General features: G+C 40.7%; 1 protein-coding gene across 2 annotated transcripts in view; it reads left to right on the top strand.

Annotated features, from left to right (window-relative positions):
- Positions 1-25,054, top strand: part of SSBP2 (single stranded DNA binding protein 2) — a 319,456-nt gene that overhangs the window by 75,016 nt on the left and 219,386 nt on the right. For both annotated transcript variants that reach the window (XM_090038193.1, XM_090038192.1), the window contains exons 2-4: positions 8,218-8,290; positions 13,507-13,568; positions 16,918-17,002. In XM_090038193.1, the coding sequence (XP_089894319.1) occupies positions 8,218-8,290; positions 13,507-13,568; positions 16,918-17,002 (220 nt within the window). The remainder of the gene's footprint in view (positions 1-8,217; positions 8,291-13,506; positions 13,569-16,917; positions 17,003-25,054) is intronic.

The following is a 25,054-nucleotide window of genomic DNA, read 5'->3' as shown; positions in this document are numbered from 1 at the left end:
TTACTCCCCCAGTTTCTGCCTCTTCCTCCCTCCACTCCCCCCAGTCTCTACCTCTATCAGGTATTTCCTCCCTGGAGCACAGCCCCTGTCAACCGTGCAGCAGTGTTGGTGCTGCTGATTGGCCAGGCTGGGGACAGAGTTTCCATGCGCTCTGTGCCCAGAAGGAAATCCAGCCTGAGCTGGAGCTGAGTTGCTCCTGACAGTAAGTGGGAGAAAGAGGTCAGGAGGGGTTGGAACCTGCAGCGGGCAAGTGGAGGGGGCAGGAATCTGCCATGCATCTGACTCTTATCCCGACCTGGGCTCAGCAGCCACCTGCTCCTCCCCCCTGCTTTGAATGCAAATCTAAGATGAGGGGGTTACTCCTTTGTGCTGATTGGGAGGAAAAAAACTCAGATTTGAATAAATATGGTATATCTGTCTGTCTTAATTCAAGTATTTGATATACTTGAATTAAGTCCATTTTTAACATAGTCTTAGTCTAGTCTTTCTTTATCACACAGTTGTAGTCATTACATACATTAATCCACCTTATTGTGCTGTATTGCACCTTTTTGATTTCTTTACTATCTTTCCTGGGAGCATCAATTTTCATTGATCTCTCTGCTCTGGCTAATGCAATAAACAGTAGTATCTTTCTTTTTATCTCTGAGGCAAATACGTTTACTTCTAAATGAACCTATAATGTTGTTAACTCCCCTAAAGACTTCCTAACAGAATAATAATTAGGTATGAGTACAAATAAGAACCAATCAAATTAGTTTATACTTTTCCTCTCTTTGACATCTGTTTAGGGAAGTTGTCTCTATGATGTGGTCCTACACTTTTCTACCAGAGAAATGATGAAGTCACTCAATCAGTATGGCCCTATCCTCATTTTCCCACTGGAATTATCTTGGAGGTTTAAGACCAGGGATATTTTATCCTTCATTACTTCCAAATCTAAACCTGTTTTTTCAAATAGGCAAGGTATATTTGTGCATTCCACATTTTCTTTTCAGTTACTACTTAGTTGTCGTTAAACCAGGATATAACAGTAGACTGCAGAAAGTCTGTGGAATTATAATATAAATCTGCTATTCTAATTTGCAGAATACATTCATTGTATTCAGGCTGAGCTTTTATGGCTGTCCTTTTTGTTTGGATAAACTGTTAAGTTAAAGCCTTGGGTTGTCAGTGAGAAACATACAGGGCAAAGGGTTGCGCGCCTGTTACTGCAGCTCCAATTGAGTGATATCCTGGAGTATTTAGATTAAATGTACTAATCTTTTTAGATGATAAGAGACTATACTGAAGACATATTGTAGGTGCAGTATTTGCTGATCCTTTTGTTAGTTGGCTTACTTAAAATTTAGGTATATTTGCAATAAACTTATGGTTCTTCCGATTTCCCATTTTCTTTTGCAATGAGACAAAGGATCCTTTTATATTTAGACTGTAGACTTGATGTGAAGAATTCTCGTGTTTTAAAATAAAATTTTAATAATAACAGCAAAATAATTTTTCCATTTCAGAACTAATGAAGGAATGTTTTAGAGTTGTCTTAGGTGTCTAACAATGAATCTCAGTATTTTTATGTAGATTTTTTTTGCTTTTGCGTCTCTCCAGTGTTAGAACTTGGCTACTCTTACAACTATCAGCTTTTTGTTGACAGCTTCAGTCTGTATCTTTGGGATGAGAAACTGCAGAGACTAGTAATGGGCTCCATCATCATAGTATCTTATGAGCTTCCTTAATATTTGAGTAGATAATAGTCTAGTAGACCATTTGAATGCTTATAGAGCTTTCTTCTTAGAGTGTTATGAGAGTCATGTTAATCAAAATAGGCTTACTTCAAGCCAGTAAAAACATTTTTAAAATACATGTTTCTTCAATTAAAAAACCAAAACCAAAATGCATTACCACACTTTCAAGGCTAAGATTTTAAAAGAGTCAGCTGCTTTATTAAATTAAAGGGTGTGTCATGTTTTTGATATTTGGGGAAATGAAGTCTCTGTCTGGTTTACAAATCTGGAGATATGGTGAAGCATGCTGAGTACACAAAGTGTAAACAACCATGAAAAATAATTACTACCATACTTCTCACCTGTATTTTAGATATTTATATTTAATGGATTATTTATTACAGTAAAAGCCACTTCAGATGCCTGTGGGTAACGCATGCAGACCTTTAAGTCAAGCAAATGGCTAGTGCCATTTGCCAGATCTTCTTGTTTTCAAAGTAAGAGGCACTACTTAAACCAAATTAAGCATTCAGCACATGCTCAGCTGTTCTCATCTCAGAAAGGCTTGTTACTGTGTTACTCTGAGCCTGCATTCAGCATGTGCTCAGTTTTCTACACACCTTACAGTTCCTAATCTTATTACTCAGACCCTTTCTCCTCTAATAAACACTGATAAGACCTAATTAGCAATGAACCTGCTAAAAGCACATTATTAAGAGCATCTGAGGTGGGTTAGGATAGGGATTGGCAACTTTTGGCTGTAATGGGCCATGGCTAGCACTCCAGCCCCTGTCACAAACTGCAAATCTCTGCATCTTCTGGCAATTAGCAAATCCTGTGGAGGGCAGATGGAATGAGGGAGACAGTAAGACCCTGGTGATACCTGCTCTCTTGCACCAGCAGCAGTGGAGGGAATAAACTGGACATGACAGGGAATAGGACCCTGGGGATGCCTGTTGCTCTGGCAGGGGAGTGCTGCCAACTCTCTGAGTTGCCATGAGCCGGATCTAATCTTTTTATGGGCCAGGTCAGGTCCAGGCTGTGGACCCTAGGTTGCCAACCCCTTGGCTAGAAGGATTAAAATCATTAGATGCAGTAGACATAGTCTTTCTGGACTTCAGGAAGGCCTTCGACACTGTTCTCACCCCATTCTCATTAAAAAAACTAGGGGACTGTAGCACCAACACCCACACAGTCAAATGGGTCGCTAGCACCCAGAGAGTGGTGGTGGATGGGTTATTTTGGGGCTGGAGGGGTGTGGGCAGTGGGGTCCCCCAGGGCTCGGTCCTTGGACCCACACTGTTCAACATCTTCATCAGTGACTTGGACGAGGGGATAAAAAGCACCCTGTTCAAATTCACAAATGACAGTAAAATGTGGGGGGATGTGGGCATGCTAGAGGGGAGGAATAGGCTGCAATCAGACCTAGACAGGTTACAGGGGTGGGCGGATGAGAACAGGTTGGGTTTCAACACTAACAAGTGCAAGGTGCTGCACCTGGGGAAGAAGAACCAACAGCATACCTACAGGCTGGGGAACTCCCTTCTTGTCAGTGCAGAGGCAGAAAAGGATCTTGGAATCATTATTGATGCCAAAATGAACATGGGCTGGCAGTGTGGGGACGCGATAACCAAATCTTGTCATGCGTCCACAGATGCATCTCGAACAAGTCCAAGGAGGTGATCCTCCCCCTCTATGCAACACTGTTCAGGCCGCAGTTGGAGTACTGCGTCCAGTTCTGGGCGCCGCACTTCAAGAGGGATGTGGACAACATGGAGAGGGTCCGTGCTTTCAAGAAGGGAGTTCCCCAGCCTATAGGTATGCTGCTGGTTCTTCCTGCCCAAGTGCAGTACCCTGCACTTGTCAGTATTGAATCCCATCCTATTCACATTTGCCCACCCCTGTAACCTGTCCAGGTCCAGTTGTATCCTGTCCCTCCCTTCTAGCTTGCCCACCTCGCCCCAAATCTTGGTGTTGTCAGTGAATTTGAACATGGTGCTTTTCACCCCTGGGGGACTCCACTGCCCACCTCCTTCCAGGTCGAATATGACCCATCCACCACTACTCTCTGGGTGCGGCCCCCTGGCCAATTTGTGACCCATCTGACTGTGTAGGCATCAATGCCACAATCCCCTAGCTTTTTAATGAGAGTGAGGTGGGAGACAGTGTCAAAGGCCTTCCTGAAGTCCAGAAAGACTGCATCCACTGCGACACCTGCGTCCAATGATTTTGTGACCTGATCATAGAAGGCTGTCAGGTTGGTTTGACAGGACCTGCTCTTAATGAACCCATGCTGGCTGCCCTTGAGCATCCTCCCCCCTGCAGGTCCCTCCTAGATGTGCTCCTGGATAATTTTTTCAAAGTTTCCTCAGGACCAAAGTAGGACTAACAGGCCTATAGTTGCCTGGGTCTTCCCTCCTCCCTTTTTTGAAAATGGGGACCACATTGGCCTTCTTCCAGTCTTCTGGCACCTGGCCAGAGCAGCACAAGTGCTCATAAAGCTGTGCCAGGGGCCCTGCGATGACCCCTGCCAATTTCCTCAGCACACTGGGGTGGAGAGCAACTGGACCTGCTGATTTGAACATGTCCTGCCCCTCCAGAAGTTCCCTAACTCGTTCCTCCTTGACCCTAGGCCTGGCGGAGTTGCTTCTGAGTCCATCCTATATCCTGGTGGGGGAGAAGTCCCGGTCCCTACTCAGAAAACTGGAGGCAAAGAATTTGTTTAAAAGGTCTGCTTTTTCAACTAGTGCAACCACCAGATTGCCAGATGTATCCTGAAAGGGTCCCATGTTGCCTGGTGCCTTCTTTTTGCTCACTATGTATTTAAAAAAGGACTTTTTGTTATCTTTGATCCTTGTTGCTAGCCCTAGTTCCATCTCTGCCTTAGGCTTCCTAATAGCCTCTCTACACACTTCTGCTATGGAGGTATAATCCTTTTTGATGATAGCCCCCCACTTCCACTGGATGTACTCCTCCTTTTTGGCTTTCAGACGTTCCTGAATGCCTTTGGTGAGCCAGGGGGGCTTTTGAGCACTCTTGCCCCCTTTGGCTCACGTTGGGACTGTCACCCCTTGGGCTCGGAGAATCGTCTCCTTAAGGAACGAGCACTCGTCTTGGACACCTAGTTCCCCTACTGTCCGGAACCGTAGTGCCTCTCCTACCAATCTTCTTGTTGAAGTTGGTGCTCCTGAAGTCAAGGGCCTACTGCCTTGCTGCAGGCCCTTGACACACTGTGCTGGATGGTGAATTCCAGTAGGCGATGATTGCTATCGCCCAGGTGGTCGAGGGCCTGGAGTCCTCTCACCTGGGGCCAGGACCAGGTCCAGCAGGGCATTCCCTCTGGTGGCACTGTGCACCTCCTGGGTTAGGTGGAGGTCTTATATCCCAGCAAGGAACCTACATGAGCGGTCAGACCTGGCTGACTGTTCCTCCCAACAAATGTCCAGGTAGTTTAAATCACCCATGATGACCCCATCCCTTGACTTAGCTGACTCTGCAAGCTAACCTGAGAATTCCCAGTCTAGCACTTCCCCCTGGTTGGGTGGTCTGTAGTAGACACCCACCATTAAGTCCCTTTCCCCGCAACCCCCTTGTTGACCCAGAGCACTTCATTCTGTCCCTCCTCTGACCCCATCCTGTTAGTTGAGGACGTGTATTGCTCTTTGACGTAGCGCACCACACCCCCGCCTTTCCTTCCTGTTCTGTCCCTCCTGTATAGTCTGTAGCCCCTCATGTTTACTGCGTAATCGTGAGTTGAATCCCACCAGGTTTCAGTGAGCCTACTATGTCTGGTTTGTACTAGCTATCCGGAGGGCGGGTTCCTCCTGTTTATTCCCCATACTTTGAGCATTAGTGTAAAGGCATTTAAGGCTTCTTGTCAGTGCATGCCCCCCGCCCCCTGCCCCCCAATTCCTAGGACTATCTGTGGACCCTTGTCACTTACCTGGGTACCTCTTGTGCTCATCACTTGCCTTGGCTGCGAGGTGTCCTCATGTCCTCCTGTGGCCCCATCCCACTTGTATCTGAAGTCATCATATCACATCTTCTGAAAGGTAGAAGGAAACTGTAGACTTTTGTGCCTTCTAGATCCATTTTTATTAACACCATTTACTTCATATATACAGAGAGGTTTTTAAAAACAAAACTTTTTTTTAGGAATACATCCCTAAGACTGAATATAATCAGGCTTCAGCTTTTTTGCAGATGTGTTGCATGTATATGTTCTGTGCATTACAGTGTTTTTAGGAGAGATGTACATTCTTGAGAATTGGAATTAATCTGTAACAAATCTTCATCGAGAAGAGAAGGTGCTACTGAAATTAGCTTCTTAGAGAATTTATAGTGAGATAAGATTTCATAGATTTCATAGACATCAGGGCTGGAAGGGACCTCGGGAGATCATCGAGTCCAGCCCCCTGCCCAAAGGGCAGGAAGTCAGCTGGGGTCATAGGATCCCAGCAAGATAAGCATCCAATTTACTCTTGAAGGTGTTCAATGTAGGTGCTTGAACCACCTCCGCTGGCAGGCTGTTCCAGACCTTGGGGGCTCGGACAGTAAAGAAATTCTTCCTTATGTCCAGCCTGAAACGGTCTTGCAGGAGTTTGTGACCGTTCAATCTAGTCATCCCTTGGGGTGCTCTGGTGAACAAACGTTCCCCCAGATCCTGGTGGTCACCCCTGATAAACTTATAGGTGGCCATCAGATCACCCCTGAGCCTACGCTTTTCCAGGCTAACCTACGCTTTTCCAGGCTAAAAAGCTTTCATCTCCAGGTCAACAATTTTAATGCAGTTTGGATAATTGGGAATTAGCAATGTTGGTCTATGAGAGATGGTGTTTTTGCCCTGTTAGTGGACAGACGTTCATTGACTGTATTCCTATCTGCAGTAAACCCTGCATAAAGCCCCACTGATGTAATCTAGGATGTGTATGGCTGCTGTGTGACTTTCACTATGGAGTTCAATTTGGTCTCACCTTATTGCCACTCTGAGAAGGAGACAAGGGACTAAGTGGGCTTTAAGAGTTATTCATATTTTTACCTAATGGTGATGCAACCACAACAGAAGTTGATGCAGGATTGAGTTCAGTGCTTGACTGAGGTTTACATGCTCTGTGAGTAAACTTAAGCTATTGGTCAAAGGTGCAAACTAGTGATTCCCAAACAGTGTGCCATGGTGCAGTAGTATGCTGCAATAGCATTAGAAATATGCTGTGAGATCCTCCTGAGTGAGGAGGTGAATGCCCTCCTCCTCTGTCCAGCACGCTGTGCCTACCACAGCTACCCCAGTGGGAACTGGTGCTACTCCTCTGGGAACTACCACCATTGCTGTTGCCTCTCCCCTGCCCTTCCCTGCCACAGGCAGCCCCTGTGCCATCCTTCCCCCGCTCCCAGCAGCATGCTTTGTTGTGAACAGGTGGGTGGGGAAATGTCGTGCTTTGCAATCTGGCTCATCACCTCTACTCCTCATTTGCTCTTGGGGCTGGCAGGAGAGGATGCATGAATGATTTTCAACTTTTTTAGCCTTAAGGCCCCCCTCCAGGTCTTTTCTGAATTTAGATCTGGTTCAGTGATTTTCAGCTGCAAACTTCAGAAAAATTCTGGAGCAATTTTTGTAACTGCATCTCAGCACTGGCATGGTTTCCTCTGGCATGAGAGTAGAATACATTATGTTTTTTAAAAGTGTGCGTGTATGAATATGCACATGTATGCACACACATGCACACACTCCTCCCCCCTTCTCTCCCTCACAACCCTTTTGGGTGTAAAAGTGTTGTGTGCAGCCAATTTTTAATCCAGAAAAAAGCATGCCCTAGGTACCAAAGTTTGGGAGACAATGATGTAAAGATTTCAGCACCTTCCAAAAGTAAGCAGTTTGCTTTGTAAAAAACCCACAGCATTGCTGTAATTTTTTCATATGATGTATTATTTGGTTTGGTTTGGATAAATATACAGTAGAATTAACTGAAATATTGTGTTCTTACTGAGCATGTGTTAAAATATAATTAAAAATAATTACATAAAGTAATTTTGAGATTTAATAACACTGTGTTAACTACAGTTTCAACCACTCTGAAATTGACCTACACATTCTTGTTTAGAAGTTCAGACTTTAGTTCAGGGGTAGGCAGCCCCTGACACAGGTGCCAGAGAGTGGCATGCAAAGGCATTTTACTTGGCATGCTTGCCTTGGGGTGGATGGTGGGGAAGGGGCCAGAGTTGTGCTTCCACAACAAGGGTTGGGCCCCTCACGGCTCCCTTGCCATCCGTCTCCTGGCATGCCCAGAACTTGCAAGTCAAGGTCGCAGGTGTTTTTGGTACTCTGCCCAAAAAAGTTGCTGACCCCTGCTTTAGGTAATAGTAGAGCTGACACTTTTAGAACACTTTTTTTTTTTTTGTATTCAAGTACTACATAGTTCAATCTGTTAATTGCTGAGAACATTTTAGAAAAATCAGCAAACACATTTTCTATATTGAATGCCTTTTGTTTTCATTTCAGGTTAGCGCTGTACGTATATGAATATCTGCTCCATGTAGGAGCACAGAAATCTGCCCAGACGTTTTTATCAGAGGTATGTATGTTTCCCATCTTTTTCTCAGTTTTGATAGCATATGGAAATAAAATAAATGCACATTTTAAAAAAGGCAAAAACACACACTAGCTCTTTTGAGTTTCAGTTTTTGCTGATCAGGTTTTCTATACCCTTTTTTGGCATACCTGGGTCCTTGTCCATTACCACACAAAATAAATGTCCCTTTTGTTTTCTGGAACAGGTGTAGCATATAAAGACTGCATCAATTTGTTAGTACTCTTTGGAATGACCTGCATAACTTGCTCCTGTTTACATCATATGTCGATAATGCACTTATTCCAAACTCATAACAATTATGCTACATCTTGTATTCTGAGGTTCATTTGGTATTCTCCGTAAACGCTATATGTAATATTGACCAGCACTGGTCTTGGTGCATGCATTTAACCTTTTCTTTTCATTTGGAGAAATAACTATATATTTATTATACCTATTTGTATCTTATTCCTTAATCTTTTTAATTCTTGATGGGACTTTTTCTTTTACCTTCTATTTATTATTTTTTTCTTTATAATATGGCTTAAAGGGCTTTGTAAATCTTTTGAAAATCCAGGTAGAATATGTTTCCTCATCAGTTTATCTCTCTTCTCAGAAAAATAAACTGAGTGCTAGACAATCAACTCCTATTTAAATGAATGAAAATATTTAAGTAAGCACGTTGACAACTAGGAAATGAGGAAAAACTTAGGAAAACCCCATTAAATAAGGAGCATGCAAAGTAATACTTGGAAAAATTTGGAGATCTATAAATCAGCTGTCCTAAAAGCTGATTGGCAGCTTCCCCAAAAGTTAACGAAATTATTGTGCTATTGACAATTCTTTTTGAACAAATCATCGACCACTGGCATTGCACCAGAAGTCATGAAAAAAGCAGATTTGCGGTACTACCAATTCTTTTGTTCACAGAAAAGTGTTTCTGGCAGTTACTGTTTGGTATATCTAATTTCTCTGTAGAGTAATGGAAAAAAATTAAGAGAAAAATACAAAAGGATAATTTACGCTTCAGTAAAAAGAATTCATTTATGAAGAATAAATTTTGCAAGAAGACCATTGCTTATTTTACTTTTTTGATAGGTTTACAAAAATAGTGGATGAAGGGGAATGTAATAGATGACATTTGATTTTAAAAAAGCATTCTGTGGCATTGCTGAAAAACTCGCTCTCAAAATTAATTCAAATTTGAATATCTTGAAAAAGTTAAATATAGACTAATACTCTCTGAAGGATAGTGAGAAAGAAGCAGTGATAAACAGTAACATAATGAGTGGTGTGTGTTATCTATTAAATAATACAAGGATCTTTGGGCTTATTTAACTACTTCATTAATGGTGCAGAGAAAGCAAGCAGTATGTTGAATGCATTTGTAGAAGAAACTATATTGGGCAAAGTTGCTAATATCACTGGAGCAGTGACATAATGAGAACGCACTTCCAAGAGGAAAATAATCCAATATACACAATATATAGAAAGGAGTGTGACTTGAGGTTCCCTGTGTTCTAGCATTTCTAGCTGCTAGAACAGTCCCTTTGAGCATTTGTACACATGCTTGTGCCACAGTGCTGCGGTGCATGCAGCTATATAAGGGGTGAAATGCATGTCAGCACCAAAAAAATGGTGGTGCACTTTTGAACTAAAACATGTTGGAGGTGTTTTGGTTCAAAAGCGCACCACTGACATTTTCTGCACATTGACGCACATTTCGCCAGTTATATAACTGCATGCTAAGCAGTCGGTGCGTGTCAGGTCCTGTGCGGAGCAGACTCAATTAATCAATGGGGTTACCAAATGAGCAACCATTCCTGTAGGAAAAGAATGTAAGGTTGACACAGCAGAAGAGCAGCTACTCCCTCTCCCTACAGAATCTGGGCTACATGGTTTAAATGGCATATACTAAAACTTCCACACACAAAAAGTTGAGTCTGCTCCAACCCACCAGATCTCTGGTGTGTCGCTGGACAAAAAGGTATGTGTATAAATGCCCAGTGGCTGCTGAAAACTAATAACTTAGATCAACTGTGGGACTGAGAATCCAACCTTCCAACATTACGTGTGTAACTTAGATAAGCTATGTGTAGGAGAATACAAAAAATTAGAAGAGTGTAAGTGACAAGATACAGAAATACTATTTAAGGCAGAAGAAAATATAACAAAATAATGGGGCAAAATTAAATGTTTCCTAAACTGAGATCATGTAGAATGTAAAAATATTGTCCTAAGCTAACTGGCTGTTTAACTTTCACTAAATGTTATGATACTGAATTCTTAACTGAACTTTCCTAGAACAAAGATTCACCAACAAGTAAGTTCAAAATCCTCTTGGAGTTTTTCATAGTTATAACACAAGGTGGTCTGTAGACCCCTGGTCTAAGTGCAGATGGTCAAACCATTCAAGGCTGAATCAATTCAGTCTTTGCACCTTAGTCTAAACTGCAGAGTATAAACTAAGAAACAACTGGATACATTTACTTTTTTGAGTCAGAAAATGTAGCTGCGTGCCTGTAGTGGCTCAGGCCAGAAGCCAGGGGGCACTAGCGCATGGCTCTTTGGCATGTAGCCAGCATGGACTGTGTGTTCGCTTCTCTTCCTGCTGCCCCTCAGGTCTCTGGGATTTGTCCAGAATCACAGCAGCAAGACTGCAGGGTTGATCATCACTTCTTCCTGCTTCCAGGCACAGGCTGCTTCCAGGTGCCTCTGAGATTTGTAGTCCACAGTCGTAGCCAGCAGTAAGTTTGAGTGGGGGGAGGGGTGTTTAACCCCACTCCCTGGCCCCAGCCCCCAGCCCCCAGCCAGAGTTTGCATGGGAGGGGCAGTCTCTGCCTCCCCACCTCAACTCTTGTCTGCTGGAACAGACAGCATAGCACAGCACAGCCCAGGGCTGGAAAGCATGCCGGCATGCCAGGGAACTGATTTTACTTGAACCAGGAAGGGGTCTGGGACAGAAGTTTCATAATCCAGTTTGACCCAAATCAGTTAAGTCTTGTCTTAAACCAGTTCCAGCCATTTTGAAACTGTTTTATGTGCACTGAACATATTTTCTGTTGTTTCTGATGACTTAAACCAGTATATGTGTAACTTCTGTCCTTACCCCTGGAGTTCAGCCTTCCTGAGATGCTTTGCTTTTTTCTCTTTATAAGATAGCACCCTCTGGTTCAACCACTCTGACAGTGAGGCTGTGGGTTAACTGCTTTGTTGACCTGTTGTATCTCCTTTACCTAGTTTGAAAGTTAGTTGGTTCCTGGAAGAAATTTCCTTGTAGGAGATGTGACTAGCAGCTAATTAAAGTGACTTGCAAGAGGTTTTTTTAAAAATTTTTTTAACCCAAAGGCATATAAAAAATAAAGAATAGTGACTGAAACAGCAAAAGATCTATGGTCATGGGTTTTACTTATTTTGTGTGTGGAAGTTTTGGTATATGCCACTTAAACCATGTAGCCTAGCTTCTGACTGGAGAGGCAGTACCTGCTCTTCTGCTCTCGTCAACCTCACATTATTTTCCTAGAGGAATGGTTGCCCACCCTATTATACCTAGGCAAGGTTTTTTAAATGGTTTAGTGTCCCTAGATATTAGGTCCCAGCCCTAGAAAAATAAACGTGTTTACTTACCTGAATTCAGGTAGGTAGGCAGGCAGCTCCTAATTAACAATCTACCTATACTTCACTTAAGGACCCTTGATATTGTCCCTGAAGAGGTCTTCTCTCTGGCATTGTTTTGTTTTTTAATAATTCTTCATAAAAGCCCTTTTGTACTTAAATCTGTGTTGTCAGACAGACTTACGATCAAGCATAATATATATATATATATATATATTCCTCATTCTTGTTAGACTTCCTGTTTGAATGCCTTGACTAGGACAAAATGCTTCCCAGTGAAAAGAGCCAGCAGAAGCCCTAGGCACCAATTAAGCCCTCCTTAAGCCCTGTTTTGAAGGATTTACATAATGCACACAGCCCTTGTGAAAGTCCTTTACTTAGACATTATTTTTGAGCTTTATGAATGACTTCGTAGTGTTCAGGAACAAGTGTTACTTGAGCACTTTACTTTCCACACTTCTGAAGAATACCATCTATTCTAAGTATTTAACTTGAGTTCTTCAAGTTATTTGCAATGGATACGAGTAGTCTTTTACTTATATTGTTGATTTGATTTTTATTTTAACTTGGATTTTGCCTGATATAATATAGGTGGCATTTCCACATTTTGAACTGTTTTCTTCCACTGCTCTTTTTAACTGTTTTTATTTATTAATTATTTTTCATTCTGAGTGCTCTTTAATTGGTTTCTAGGACTGACTGTAGCAGCAAACGGAAATAGACCCAATAAGGGAAAAGATAATAAGTTTCGCTATCAGAAAATGGCATTTACACAGTACATCATACTTGCATTAGAAACATTCTGTTTGCAGTTGTAAGGGGCGACCTAACTGCTAGTATATATCCTCCTTCTCTTGCAAATCATTAAATACTTGTCTGTATCAAATAATCGCTTCTTGAAAATCATGGATAACTGGACCTTGGAATTCACTGGAAGCTGGGTACCAAAACCTTTTATTTTCTTCGCAAATCATATGATTAGCCACTCTCAGTTTTCTTAAGGATATTATTTATACACATCAACACTTTTCATACCAAATGATCCAAAGAGTTCACAACAGATGGACATATTTCATCCACTCCTGACATGCTGGCACTTCCCCATGTGGAGCAGAATGCTGGATATGTTCAGATAATAATACTTCCCCACAGTTTAGAACAGGAAGTAAACAATACTCCAAATGTAAGCAGAGAAGGCATATATGATATAGAAACAGTCCTAGCTAAATTCCTATGTTTGGCCATCTCATTCACTTTGGGCAAACTACTGTTGAATCTTAGTTCAAAGCTCAGTGCTCTTATGTGCTGAAACATTTGTTCAATTTGGATGTGGAGGAAAGACTGCCACCTGCTGAATTGCTCACATTATTCCTGCAGTATTCCTTGGTTTTCCTTAGAAGTCTGATTCAGATGAATTTTATATATATTTTTGAAGTTTTTTTAATCTTACCCTCTCTCTCTCTCTCTCTCTCTCTCTCTCTCTCAGCCTTGCACATGTAGGCTTAAAGTAACACTTGAAATCTCTCCTTAGCAATGGAGAGATACATAATATAACATGCAGAATTTATTTTTTATTGGGCTTCTTTTTTTGTGTTTTTTTTAAGATACGATGGGAAAAAAACATCACATTGGGGGAACCCCCTGGGTTCTTGCACTCTTGGTGGTGGTAAGTGCTAATTTTCTTTCTTTCCAATTAAAGTGACTAAGAGTATATTGTATTTACTGGCCTTAAAACTAGGAAAAAAGGAATTAAAGGAAATTTTATACAAAGCTGTTGTACATCTTCAAGAGTAATTTGTGGGAAAATAAATGATAGAAGCCAACAATAACAATTGATTCCCATAAAACATATACATGAAGTATAGCCATGTTACTTTAGAGTTAATTTTTCAGTTTCATAATGAAGTCTTTTGCCTGTAGTCTCCTTCACTCTATTTCAGGGGTTAGGAACCTTTGGTCTGTGGGCTGGATCTGCTTACATACCCAGGGGGCTTTTTCAGTGGGGGGCCTCACTTGCACCATGCTGTGCTGTGGCCCAGTTGTGAGGAACTTCCCCCCTGCTATTGCCTGGCAGCAGGGAGAAGCAGATGCAGCAGTGGCTGGGTCCTAGTGCTGGGTTTCCTCACACCTGAGTTGACATGTTCCGGCCTATGGCCACAAAAAGATGGTTAAGTATTGCTTTAGTTGGCTTTCAGTATTTTTTTTTAAATTTCGCTGGGACAAAGATAATTACTAAAAAGACAGTGTTAGCACATTATATTTTACATCAAGATGGACAAATTACTTTCTTTACATTGAGTCTTTCAGTAGCATGTATTTAAACTATAATTTTCATATTGTAAATAATGAGGTTTAAAAAGATACAAGAGGAGGTGACACTTTCTTTACTCTGTCATAGAAACATGACATGAAATTACTGCCTTTGACTCTAGTTCACTTTAGCAAATAAATGTTTACTTAAGCTTAAGAATATGTTTAAGCCTGTTGAAGTTGAAATACAACTTAAGCATGTGTTTAAATACATTGGTAATTGAGACGGACTTAAACTGAGGGTAAAAACTTCAGGTGTTTTGCCAAGCGCAGCAAACTAAGCCATAGAAATGTCTTAAATTGGAATCATGCAAAAGTCTACAAATTATATTTCTTCATAAAATTATCCATTACCTCTAACAAAAAGATGACACCAAAGTGCTTTATACTTTTTCACATAGAATCCCACTTTCTTACATATATGTGTGTATAATGTCACAAAGCAGCAGATTCAGATAATGGAAGAAAACATAATTCATAACTGTTGCTGTTCAGCTATGATATACTGTAACCATCTGAAGATTCCACACACTTTTAACATGTATACATATTTTATGAATGGATAATCATGGTGAATACTGGCAACAAATGAAGCTATGTACACATGATGGGAGGTTTTATTCTGTGCTGTTGGGGCATAGAATAAAACCCCGAGGTCTAATCCATTTAAATTTTTCTGTCATTATTTGGTGAGGGGCTTGATCCTTTTTTTTTTTTTTTTTTTTTTTGGAGCTGGTGCCTACTCACGGCTGTGGGGTGAGTTGATGGTAGGCCAAGCAGCCCCTGAACTGTGGGGGTCCCCGGTCCTTCCCTCCAGAGTAGCAGTGTCCCTGGGGGTTGCCTAAGTAGGCTGCTAGTGGGCTGGATGCTGCCCTAGCTTGGAGGCAGCACCCAGCTGAATCCAACACTTTCCCAGCCCTGCCAGGGCTTCCAGTGCCCCATGCACTGTCCTTGCTGCCCTCCCGCCACTGGGACTGGGGTGGCTTGCCCCTGGGCGGCACTGGTGTGTGCTGGTGGTAGGGATGGTACATGGGGCACTGGAAGCTCACCGAGTTCAAGCTTCCCTGAGTCTGCCTTGGCTTCCAGTGCCCCGTGCACCATCCTTGTCGCCTTCTCCAGCTGCCAGCACACCAGGCTGCCCTCCTGCTGCCTCCCTGTGCTGCCCTAGGGGAAGCCAGCCCATTTCTGGGTGGTCCCAGGTGGCAGGAAGGGGGTGGGGACCGTGCACAGGGTGTTGGAACCCCAGCAAGCTCGGGTAACAGTTGGATCTGGCCAGGTACTGTCTCTGAGCTGGGGCAACACCCAGCCACTAGCAGCCTGCCCGGGTGGCCCTGGGAGGTGCTGCCACCTCAGAAGGAAGGACTGGGGCCCCCCACAGCTTAAGGGCTGCTCAGCCCACACCGGCAGCTCGCCCCCCTGCCGCAGGAGAGATGGACAGGTTTTTCCTGAATAAAAGAAAAAAAGGATCAGGCCCCTCATTGCTGAAGGCAGAAACAGCAAGGGGCCTGATCCTTTTTTCAGCACAACTTGCCCGCCTCTCCTGTGGCCAGGGAGCAAGCTGACAGCTGCATCATTGCAGTTTGCAAAGTTGCAAACTAAACTACATCTGGATATAGTTTGCAACAATGAAAGGTCATTTAAAACCCCCAAAAGTCTTGCACGTGTACATTGTGATGCCAGTAAGCCAGACAAAGTGACATTTTCATCACGGGTACATGTTAGTGGTGTCAGGTGTACAAGTGCCCAAAGGATAAAGGTAGAGGTGAGATAGTAGTTCCACATGAATATAAGAAAGAATGGAAATTGCGTACTTATGTCAAGTGGCACAGTCTCTAGCAAACTTTTTAGAGCTTTATTTCTGAAATTCTATAAAGAAATGCTGTTCCTTATGCCTCATGACCTGTGCATTCAGCTTTAATTTTGATTGCCTGTAACAGAGTTTCACTGGGCTGAGTAAAATTTTCCTAACCTATGAAGTATTGTGCTATGCAGATGAGCAAAAGATAAATCTAAGGAATTTCAGTGTAGTTCCATAAGGACACAAATAAACCTCTGTTTTAATTTATTCTTCCAAAAGTGTTCCTGTACAGTAGACAAGCTGATTTCCAGAGCCTTGAGTCTAAGAGTTTCAGTTTTCTTGCCATGATAAAATGCTCAATACTATTTCTGAATATTGTTCATTTTTCAGTTAATGCTCGCTAACAACACTAAAAGGTCAAAAGTCCGTGGGGCCCAGTCTGTGGGCCCAGTCTGGACTGCGACTTGCAGACTAGTCTCATGCCGCTTATCTCAGGGCTGGATGAATTTGACATCTCTATTTTACAGGATTATGCAAAGGCAACAAATTAACTTGTAACAGTTGTTGCACACTTTTGAGAAGCTCTCCCTCCAGTTGTAAAACAGCTAAAATATATGGTTTTCTGTATTCTAAATTCCAGCAGTTCTGGTGTGCGTAGATTACAGCATAGTGGTATTAAAGGGACAAAGTGTCAGAAGCTTTGGGAAAGTATTGTCAGAGGATACTTTCTTACTATACAGGGGTGTTATGAGGATCAATTCATTGATAAGTGTAGAAGTCTGAGATTTTTGGATAGAAGATATAAAGTGATCTTTATATATATTTATTGTGTGTGTGTATAAAGAGAGAAATATAAAACATAATAATTTTCTTTCTGGTTCCATAACTTATTATTTTCAACTTGTAGCGTATTTTGGGATCTATACTGTGCAGCTCCAGAAAGACGAGAGACATGTGAACATTCAAGTGAAGCTAAAGCCTTTCATGATTATGTAAGTTTACTGAATTTTGTTTATTTTATATATGGTTATTTTAATGAATGATTTATGTCTGGGTGGGTTGTAAATCAAAGAAGTGTATGCCTGTTTATACTCCCTGGTTCATTCAAGTACTCTGATTTGTTTTCCATTGATGCTTTAGAATTAGATTGTTTTTGGGAATTTGCATCCCTAAAGAAGGTAAAATCCTCATAATGTCCTTTCTCCTGTCACAATAATGGGCATTAAGAAGTGAGTTAAACAAAAAAGACCAAATTATCAGGCCCATGGGAGGAAAAAGGGGAAAAAGAGGGCTTAGGCCAATTTCCTAGTTCTTTGATTTAGTTTGACACAACTTAAAGTGGTCTCAGGGATGATCGAAATTACTTTACTTCTCAGTGGCCTGAGAAAGCTGTTCCAGTGACTTGGAATAGCCAGAATATAGTAAGATGTCCCAGGAGGGCTGTAGCAGGACCAAAAATCTGGTCTCTGGTGTTTGTTTTAAGGTTGAGTTTCTTCAGTTTGTTTGCTGATTTCAATTAACTTTTGTATGGAACAACATCTTCTGCAATAAATATGAAGTAGACTGATTTACAGGTAGTTTAATTTGCATTAGTTTAGCAAGTTAAATGAATCAGCAGAGCAATTGCAAAGTATTGAGCCTTTAGTCTCTATATTGTCTGAAGAATCCTACATGTTGACCCAAACTGTCATCAACAAGTGACTTGGTGTCTTAAGAGTATGTAATTAGTGGTGATCCTGATTCCATTCCTTGTTAACAGGAAAATGTACCACAAAACCATCTGCACCACAGTTAGTGCTAACTGTTATCCCCTGCAAAAAAAGACCAGGAACATTGCATCAACTCTTTAAAACATCCTTCTGGTTAGGACTAGGGCTAATTGGCTGAGTACCATACATTTTGTGCATTGGCTATTTGTTGTGCGGAGGAATTGTGTGTTAATCTTTCTTCGAGGCTACCAGTCCTACACTTCTGTGAGCAATTAAACAAAATATAAAACTTGAATAAATACCACCTAGGTGAGGTTGTTTCAACTGACTTTTCCTTCTGAGAGACTTTTTTTAAAGCTACTGAAAGTAGATCACATTTCTATAACTTAGCTTCTTTTTTAGTTTTTAGCACATGATTATTTAACAGTACAAATTTTTGATAAATTTGTGGTTTCATTTAACACATCTTAGTTGAGAAATATTTAATCCCTCTGTAGGAAAGATTGCATTTCTGGTGATTATGAGTGCAGGGAAGAAAGGACAGTGAAATTAAATAAATGTGGGGAGATAAGAGTCCCCCACAGTCACGGTCTGATCATAGCAAGATATTAGACAGTAATTACATAATGTGCCAAAATGAAATTTAGAAACTCTAAAAATTGTTTTGAAATAATTTTTAAATGAAGTTTGTTGTTAGAAATACTGTCAATAAATATGATACTTGAAAATGGAATCATAAGTTGACTGTTAGTCTAAGTTGTGAAATAATTTATGGAGGATTTCAGTGGATGAATCACAATAACATCTAAGAATTGTTTTTAATTTTAGCATTACCTTTAGATTGTTATACAATATATTATACTGGGTTTGTTACTTAGTTTTATAGTTCATTTCCTTTTGTCTGTTGTTCATTGTGTCTTCATTAAAAAAAGATACAATCAAATTAAGTTTTTGTATGAAGCAAATATGTACTTGCCTGGACTCCCTAAATTACTGTGAATAGACTGGTCTAAAGTAAGATGAAAAATGGAGAAGTGGTGTACATGGTATGCTCCTGTGTTTTCATTATCCTGTAAAAGGCAGGACAATCATGTGATCTTCCATATCAACCAGGTTTAAAGCAATTTTTTAAAAAATTGAGGGATGGTAGTATTACTTTTTAAAGTTTTACTACATTTAAAAAACACTGTTTTCTGGTAATTACATTTGAATTGGCAAGATAAAATAATTGGAGGTAAACTGTTGAATGGTGCTAGTTTATAAATGCATTTATGTTTTACTGCTACTATTTGCTTTGGGGTGCAGTGGCAGTGATTGAAGCATCTTGTTATGGCACTCATGGGGTTAATTTACACCCTGCCCTGGATTTGTGCAAATGGCTTCCCCCAATATAGTAGTAAATAGGTACTGGCCATTCAGACTGAGGAGGCAGAGGCTTCAGAGACATGATGCTAGCCGTTGACTACAGAGACTAGTGTGCATTAAACATTAGCCCAATTAGTTGTTTGACTTGACTTGATTTGCTGTTACCTGCTATTAACTTCTCTATCTCATGATGTGTAATGGGGTAATTGTTTTTAAACGTTTTTCTAACTTGCTATCACTGGGATGTGTGTCGTTTTTACTGTGATAGTATGTGAATATGCTATTCCATTTATTTTTTGCGAAAATCAAAATGGATTGTCAGTAGACATGAATATGACCTCTCGCAGTATTAATACCATCCTTTTGTTTCATCTGTATTTTTACCTAATGTAATCAACTAGACTATGGTAAACCTGTTTTTGAAATATAACGTCTACTTTTAGGATCTAAGTTCTCTCAAATGCATTTTACATTCATATTGAAGCATATGGAAATGGTATGGTGGTAAAATTCAGTCTAATATAATACTACAGAAGTCAAATACAAATGTTTTTAAGGCTCTCTGAAATCCTCACTACTGAGAATTTTGTCCTTGACTTCAGTGGGTCTAGGATTTTACCATAAATATTAGAATTCTAGTCTGTGGTTGAATTTAGAGGCTTGGATAACATCAAACCCCATATCTGGTTTCACAATAGGCGTTCAGTTATGCAACATAACTATTTTATGTGGTAATATCAAAAACCTTTAACTATCACAGACAAAAAAATCCACAGAAGTCTAATCTGTTAGTTCACATGTAGTAAAGGGAGTTTTTATTTAGTCTGTGCCTTCTTAGTTAAAGAAAATCATTTCCATTTAAGGTAAGAATACCCTTTTCTCAGAAAATCCATCATTAATAACATGGCCAGGTACAGGTGTTACACTTTTACCAGTATAAGTGATTGGAAACCAGTCTATACCCACAACAGAACAGAAGTTCAGCATACAGAGACTGGTTTTAAAATGGTGAAAACTGGTCTAAGATGCCTGCCCCCCTTCCGCCTCAGACCATGCCAGGACAAGAAATGTAAAACCTGCCAACACATCTCCAACGCTCTCACAATAACCACACACCACAACAAAACCATCACTGTTCCTGGATCTTAGACCTGCATCTCCAGAAGTGAAATATATCTCGTCCAGTGCACTAAATGCCTTGATGGAAAATATGTAGGGGAAACCAAACAACAACTGCATACCAGAATGAATGCACAGCATAAATATATCAAAGAGAAAAATACCCAATTACCTGTGGGTGCACACTTCTCACAGGACAACCACTCTCTCTCGAATCTCTCAGTTCTAATCCTCAAAGGGAATGTACAAAACACCTTTTCTGGATGAGCCTACGAACTTCACTTCATAAATCTACTGGATACAAAAAATCATGGACTAAATATAAACATTGGATTTATGGCACATTATAAACTGCCTAACATCTGATAACCCCAGGTAACCTGTCTGCATTTTACCAGCTATGTTCTATCCCCAGTTCAACATTCCCCCTCCTGTGCCATCCCCCACACCTGTCTAACACCTATTGTTTCCCATTCCCTCTGATCCTCACTGCCATGCATTTGCATTTTCACAGACCTGCACTTTGCATTTTGGTTTCTATTCCACCCAGGAGAGTACACAAAACACCAACAGACTCTCCCTGTGCCTGAAGAAGGGCTTTTTTTATATCTGAAAGCTTTCAAGGAACTATTTTTCCAACTATTTAGTTGGTCTAATAAAAGATATCACATTGGTACAAAGAACCTTGTCTGCCTATGTTCTTAGACCAAGATGGCTACAACCAACAGCTCTCATTCTTTTAATTGAAATTTGAGATTCTGAAGTGTAATTCTGCATCTAGGTGTGGCTTCTGTGGCCATGGAATATAATCAGGTATCTGCTTATCCTGCACAAGGCTTTGTCTAATAATGGTATAAGTAATCTCTACCAAGAGTGATACTTCCTTCTATTCTCAGAAGTAATGCTTCCTTAGAAGAGACCTGCAAGAGTGACATGGGATCCTTTGAATACAAGGACACCAGTATTTCTGTAGACTCAGCTTTTGACAGAATTCTTTTTGAAAAGTACTTCCAGGATATTGGAAGGAAAGAATGCTGCACAGACTGACACTGTCCCATTGCAGAACAGTTCAAGATTAAATAATAACCATCATAATCAGTAATTTGCATAATCAGTACTACTACTGTTGCCCTTTTGTTGACATGCATCTCTTTTCATACAGTCACTATTAAAACACTGAACTTTATGTATAAAAGTTGTTCAGTTTAAATTCGAGTAAGACTCCTTTTTCCTGGATCAATTCCACTCTAAGTAGATGTCCCAGCTTTAAGTATGCTTTAAGGTAAGTTGGGGGATATTCTTGGATTGAGAAGCTAAAAGGAGGTTAAAGAAACCTAGGTTTTGCTATGAAATAATTTAGATTTATGGCGAACCAATTCCTACTCACATATGATATACATGAAAACCCATGTAGTTAAAGACTGTCCTTGTATATTAGACAAATAGCATTAACAGTTAAGAAATTCTTCTTTGATATAGTATTCCCTTCTTTAAATTAACTTTGTTACCAATTGATGTGCCTTAGGATTGTTTACAAAGGTAACTAAACATTCAAGGTAATAGGTTAAAGGTTAAGAAATGTTAATATCAATGCCTGATAGAATGTATAGATTAATGTTTTGTTTAAGAGACCAAGCCTATATCCTCAAGGTAGTAAACTGTTTAACAAAATATGGGAAAAGCTTGGAAATAATACCAAGAATTCTAACTATGAATCAGATAGCAGTGGCATGACAATCAATAACCTCAAGAGATGCTCAAGAGATCCCAGGAAGAGGGTCACACTTCCTGTTACAGAGGAAGGCAGAAACCCCTGCAGTCCATACCACAGGGTAAAATTCCTTCCTGAGCCAAATATGGTGATAAGTCAAACTTTGAGCAGAGGGGCAAGACCCTCAGCCCCAGAAAATCCTTGATGCATGTAGCAGCAGGGTAGGGAGGAATCTCCTCCCAACCCCATACGGCAACCAGCAAAGCCCAGAAGCTTTAGTAAATCTATGCTGGCTGCTTGTGATCAGCCTTTCCTTCTTCAGATGCTTTCAAATGGAGTTCCTTAGGATATGCTCCAGTAACTTTGCAGGTATTAAGATGGGTCTGTAGTTCCCTGGGTCTTCCTTTTTGCCTGTTTTGGGTTTTGATCTTTGTTTTTGGAAGGCAGGAGACTTAACACAGAGTTGGGGGACTTAGGAGAATGTGGAGGTTAGGAATTAATAAAAAGATATTAATTAAACTGGTATTTTTTAATAAAGTTCAGTAATTGTAGAAATATTGCTTGATTTTGTGTTTTAAAATCAAATGAGATGACAATAGTACTCATGTTTCATAAGGATTTAGAGAAATATGGATATAGATAAATTAGATAGTATGTATGTTAGATACCATTCCTATATAAGGCATAGACCAATATATACATGGAGACATTCTGAAATAAATAACGTGGCTATTGTAAAGGAAAATACAAGAAAGGCAGATTGATCCATTCTGTTTAATTCATATGTTGTAAATACTGTGCATTCATAGCTTTGTAGAAGGTTGTTTCTTGAACAAAAGAGGAGGTTAAGTAATGGCTTAAAAACATCAGGACTGTTAAATTAGCTAACAAATATGCTGAATTTTATAGTCAAAGATCTCCTGGTGTTAATACTTAGCACTTACTGGGCACCTCTATATGTGAAATTGGTATGCCCGAATAAACTCCAGCACAGTTTGCACCAGAGTGTATTGCCCTGGCGCGGCATTTATATGTGCACCTGGTACCACAGCACAGTGAGCTGGGGCAACACAGCCCCAGCTGTCAGGAGGCCCAAGGAATCAGCCTGCCAGCTGGAGCTGCTCCACCTGGTTCAGTATGCTGCAGAGAGGCTGTCTATGGCATAAGGGTGCTACAGTATGGGGCTAGCCAACAGGCAGCCCCTACCCTGAAGCACCCTCATGCCCTAGCCAGTTTCGTCAGTGTCTATATGTATGTTGCTGTGCAGTAAAAGTCTCTGGAGTAAGCTAGTACTTGTATTTACAAGCATTATCCTATGGTGGAATTTATTAGTTTACTGCAGCCTAATAGCACTGCATGTGTAGATGATGATACTTTACTGTGGAGCTAATTAGTCAACTCTGCAGTAAACCACACATGTTAGATGCACCCAGTGTGTACAGTGCTTGACATCATTAAAGTACTGTACAAATCCATTGATCAGTACTGAACAAATATTAAACTAAACTCTTACACTACCCCACTTTTTCCCTGAGTACCCTAACTTAATCATTTTATTGCCATGTGAACATTTTCTCTGCTCATTATACTAGTAAGTAAGAGAAATTCTGATTTTTTAATGAATATTTTTATTTGAATATTACTGGTATATATAGCTGGTATATTTTTGTTAGAAAGGTGATACAATGTATCGTGAAGTGTATGCATCTCTTCTTGACACTTTTTCACTTCGCATAAAGTCCTGTGCCAGAGAGAGAGAATCACTTCATGTTTAGTACACTTGCATAGGAGGTAGGAGGCCAGGATAGACAATCATACAGAATCTTTCATTCTTTAAAATAACAAATCTACTCTGCCTGATTCAGGGCAGGGATATGAACCGAGGCTCCTAGTGGGTAACCAAATGACTATGTTGCAGGAGAATCTGACATCAGTCTCCCTTCATCCTTCATCTAGGAGCTGTTTGTCTATATAGAATACTGCAACTGTCACTGAACAGGTGAAAGAGCCTGGCTCTCTAGCTTTGTGTTTAGGACATCCATGTAGAACAGGGGTTTCAACCTTTTTGGATCAGTGTACACCCGGCAGCTGGACACAGAGCGGGCGAGGAGGGGAGGGGAGAGGAGGGTGGTACGCAGCTGAACACGGCAGCAGCAGCTGTAGCTTGCAAACTTCACCTGCCCCCGACATCTGGCCAGCTGGGTGGCACCTATGTGGCAATGCAGGATGGTGCATGGTGGCACTTCATCCCCACCTGCGTGCACGTGCCCCCTAAGGCCTTTTCAAGTATCCCTGGGGGTATGCGTACCCCTGGTTGACAACCCCTGATGTAGATGATTAGATGCATAAATTTCTGTCCTCACTACAATTAATATTTAATTATTTATACAAAGTCTAGGCTTATAGAAAAGCCTTCTGCCTGGCATGGTTTGGGCACTTCCCCGTTGGGTGTGAAATGTAGGTTCAATTCCCCTGATGTTCAAGCAGGAATTAACCCTGAGTTCTAGCCCCAGAGTTACTGGGGAAATGTGGGGCTGACAACACCAACCATTTTTTCTGTTTGAATCTTTGTTTCACCCATAAAACTAAATTCAAGTTCCGTCTTACTTGAACCAAAGATGTTTTTTGATTTTTGTTTCTGTCGCTAAACAGCATACCACCCTATTCAGAAGATGCTTCTCTGACAATAATATGCAAGTCAGTACTACAGTGATTTAAAGAATATGTTAAACGATGGTATTCCAGTAATCCCATCTGTGTTCCTTTTAGGCTCCCTGTTTAACATACTTGTTTTTAGCTTTATAAAAAGTAAAATTGAAAGTAAGAACCTTATTACTACATAGATCTGCCAAGCACAGATCTTGTAATAAACTCTGCTATCTGGTTAATACTTTCAAGTGACTCATTTTAGTCTTGTTTAAAGTGTGCCCAGAAAAACGAAAGACCTATAACATCCATCTGCTATCTAGTTCAATGAAAGATGAATCTTGATGATCTCAAACTGGGCAAGACATGTAACAATAAGAATGGCTAAACAACAAATGCTTTATGAGAGGTGGTGAAAAATGAGGAGGAAAACCAAGCATGGCTCCTGAGGAAACATGCATATCAGTGGTTAAATAAAACTATCACATTTAAAC

This window comes from Crocodylus siamensis, chromosome 3 (genome assembly GCF_052110815.1).
Source record: "Crocodylus siamensis isolate JL-2025a chromosome 3, ASM5211081v1, whole genome shotgun sequence".
Lineage (NCBI taxonomy): Eukaryota > Metazoa > Chordata > Crocodylia > Crocodylidae > Crocodylus > Crocodylus siamensis.
Note: the sequence above shows the minus strand (reverse complement) of the source record. Positions and strands in the feature narration are given on the sequence as shown.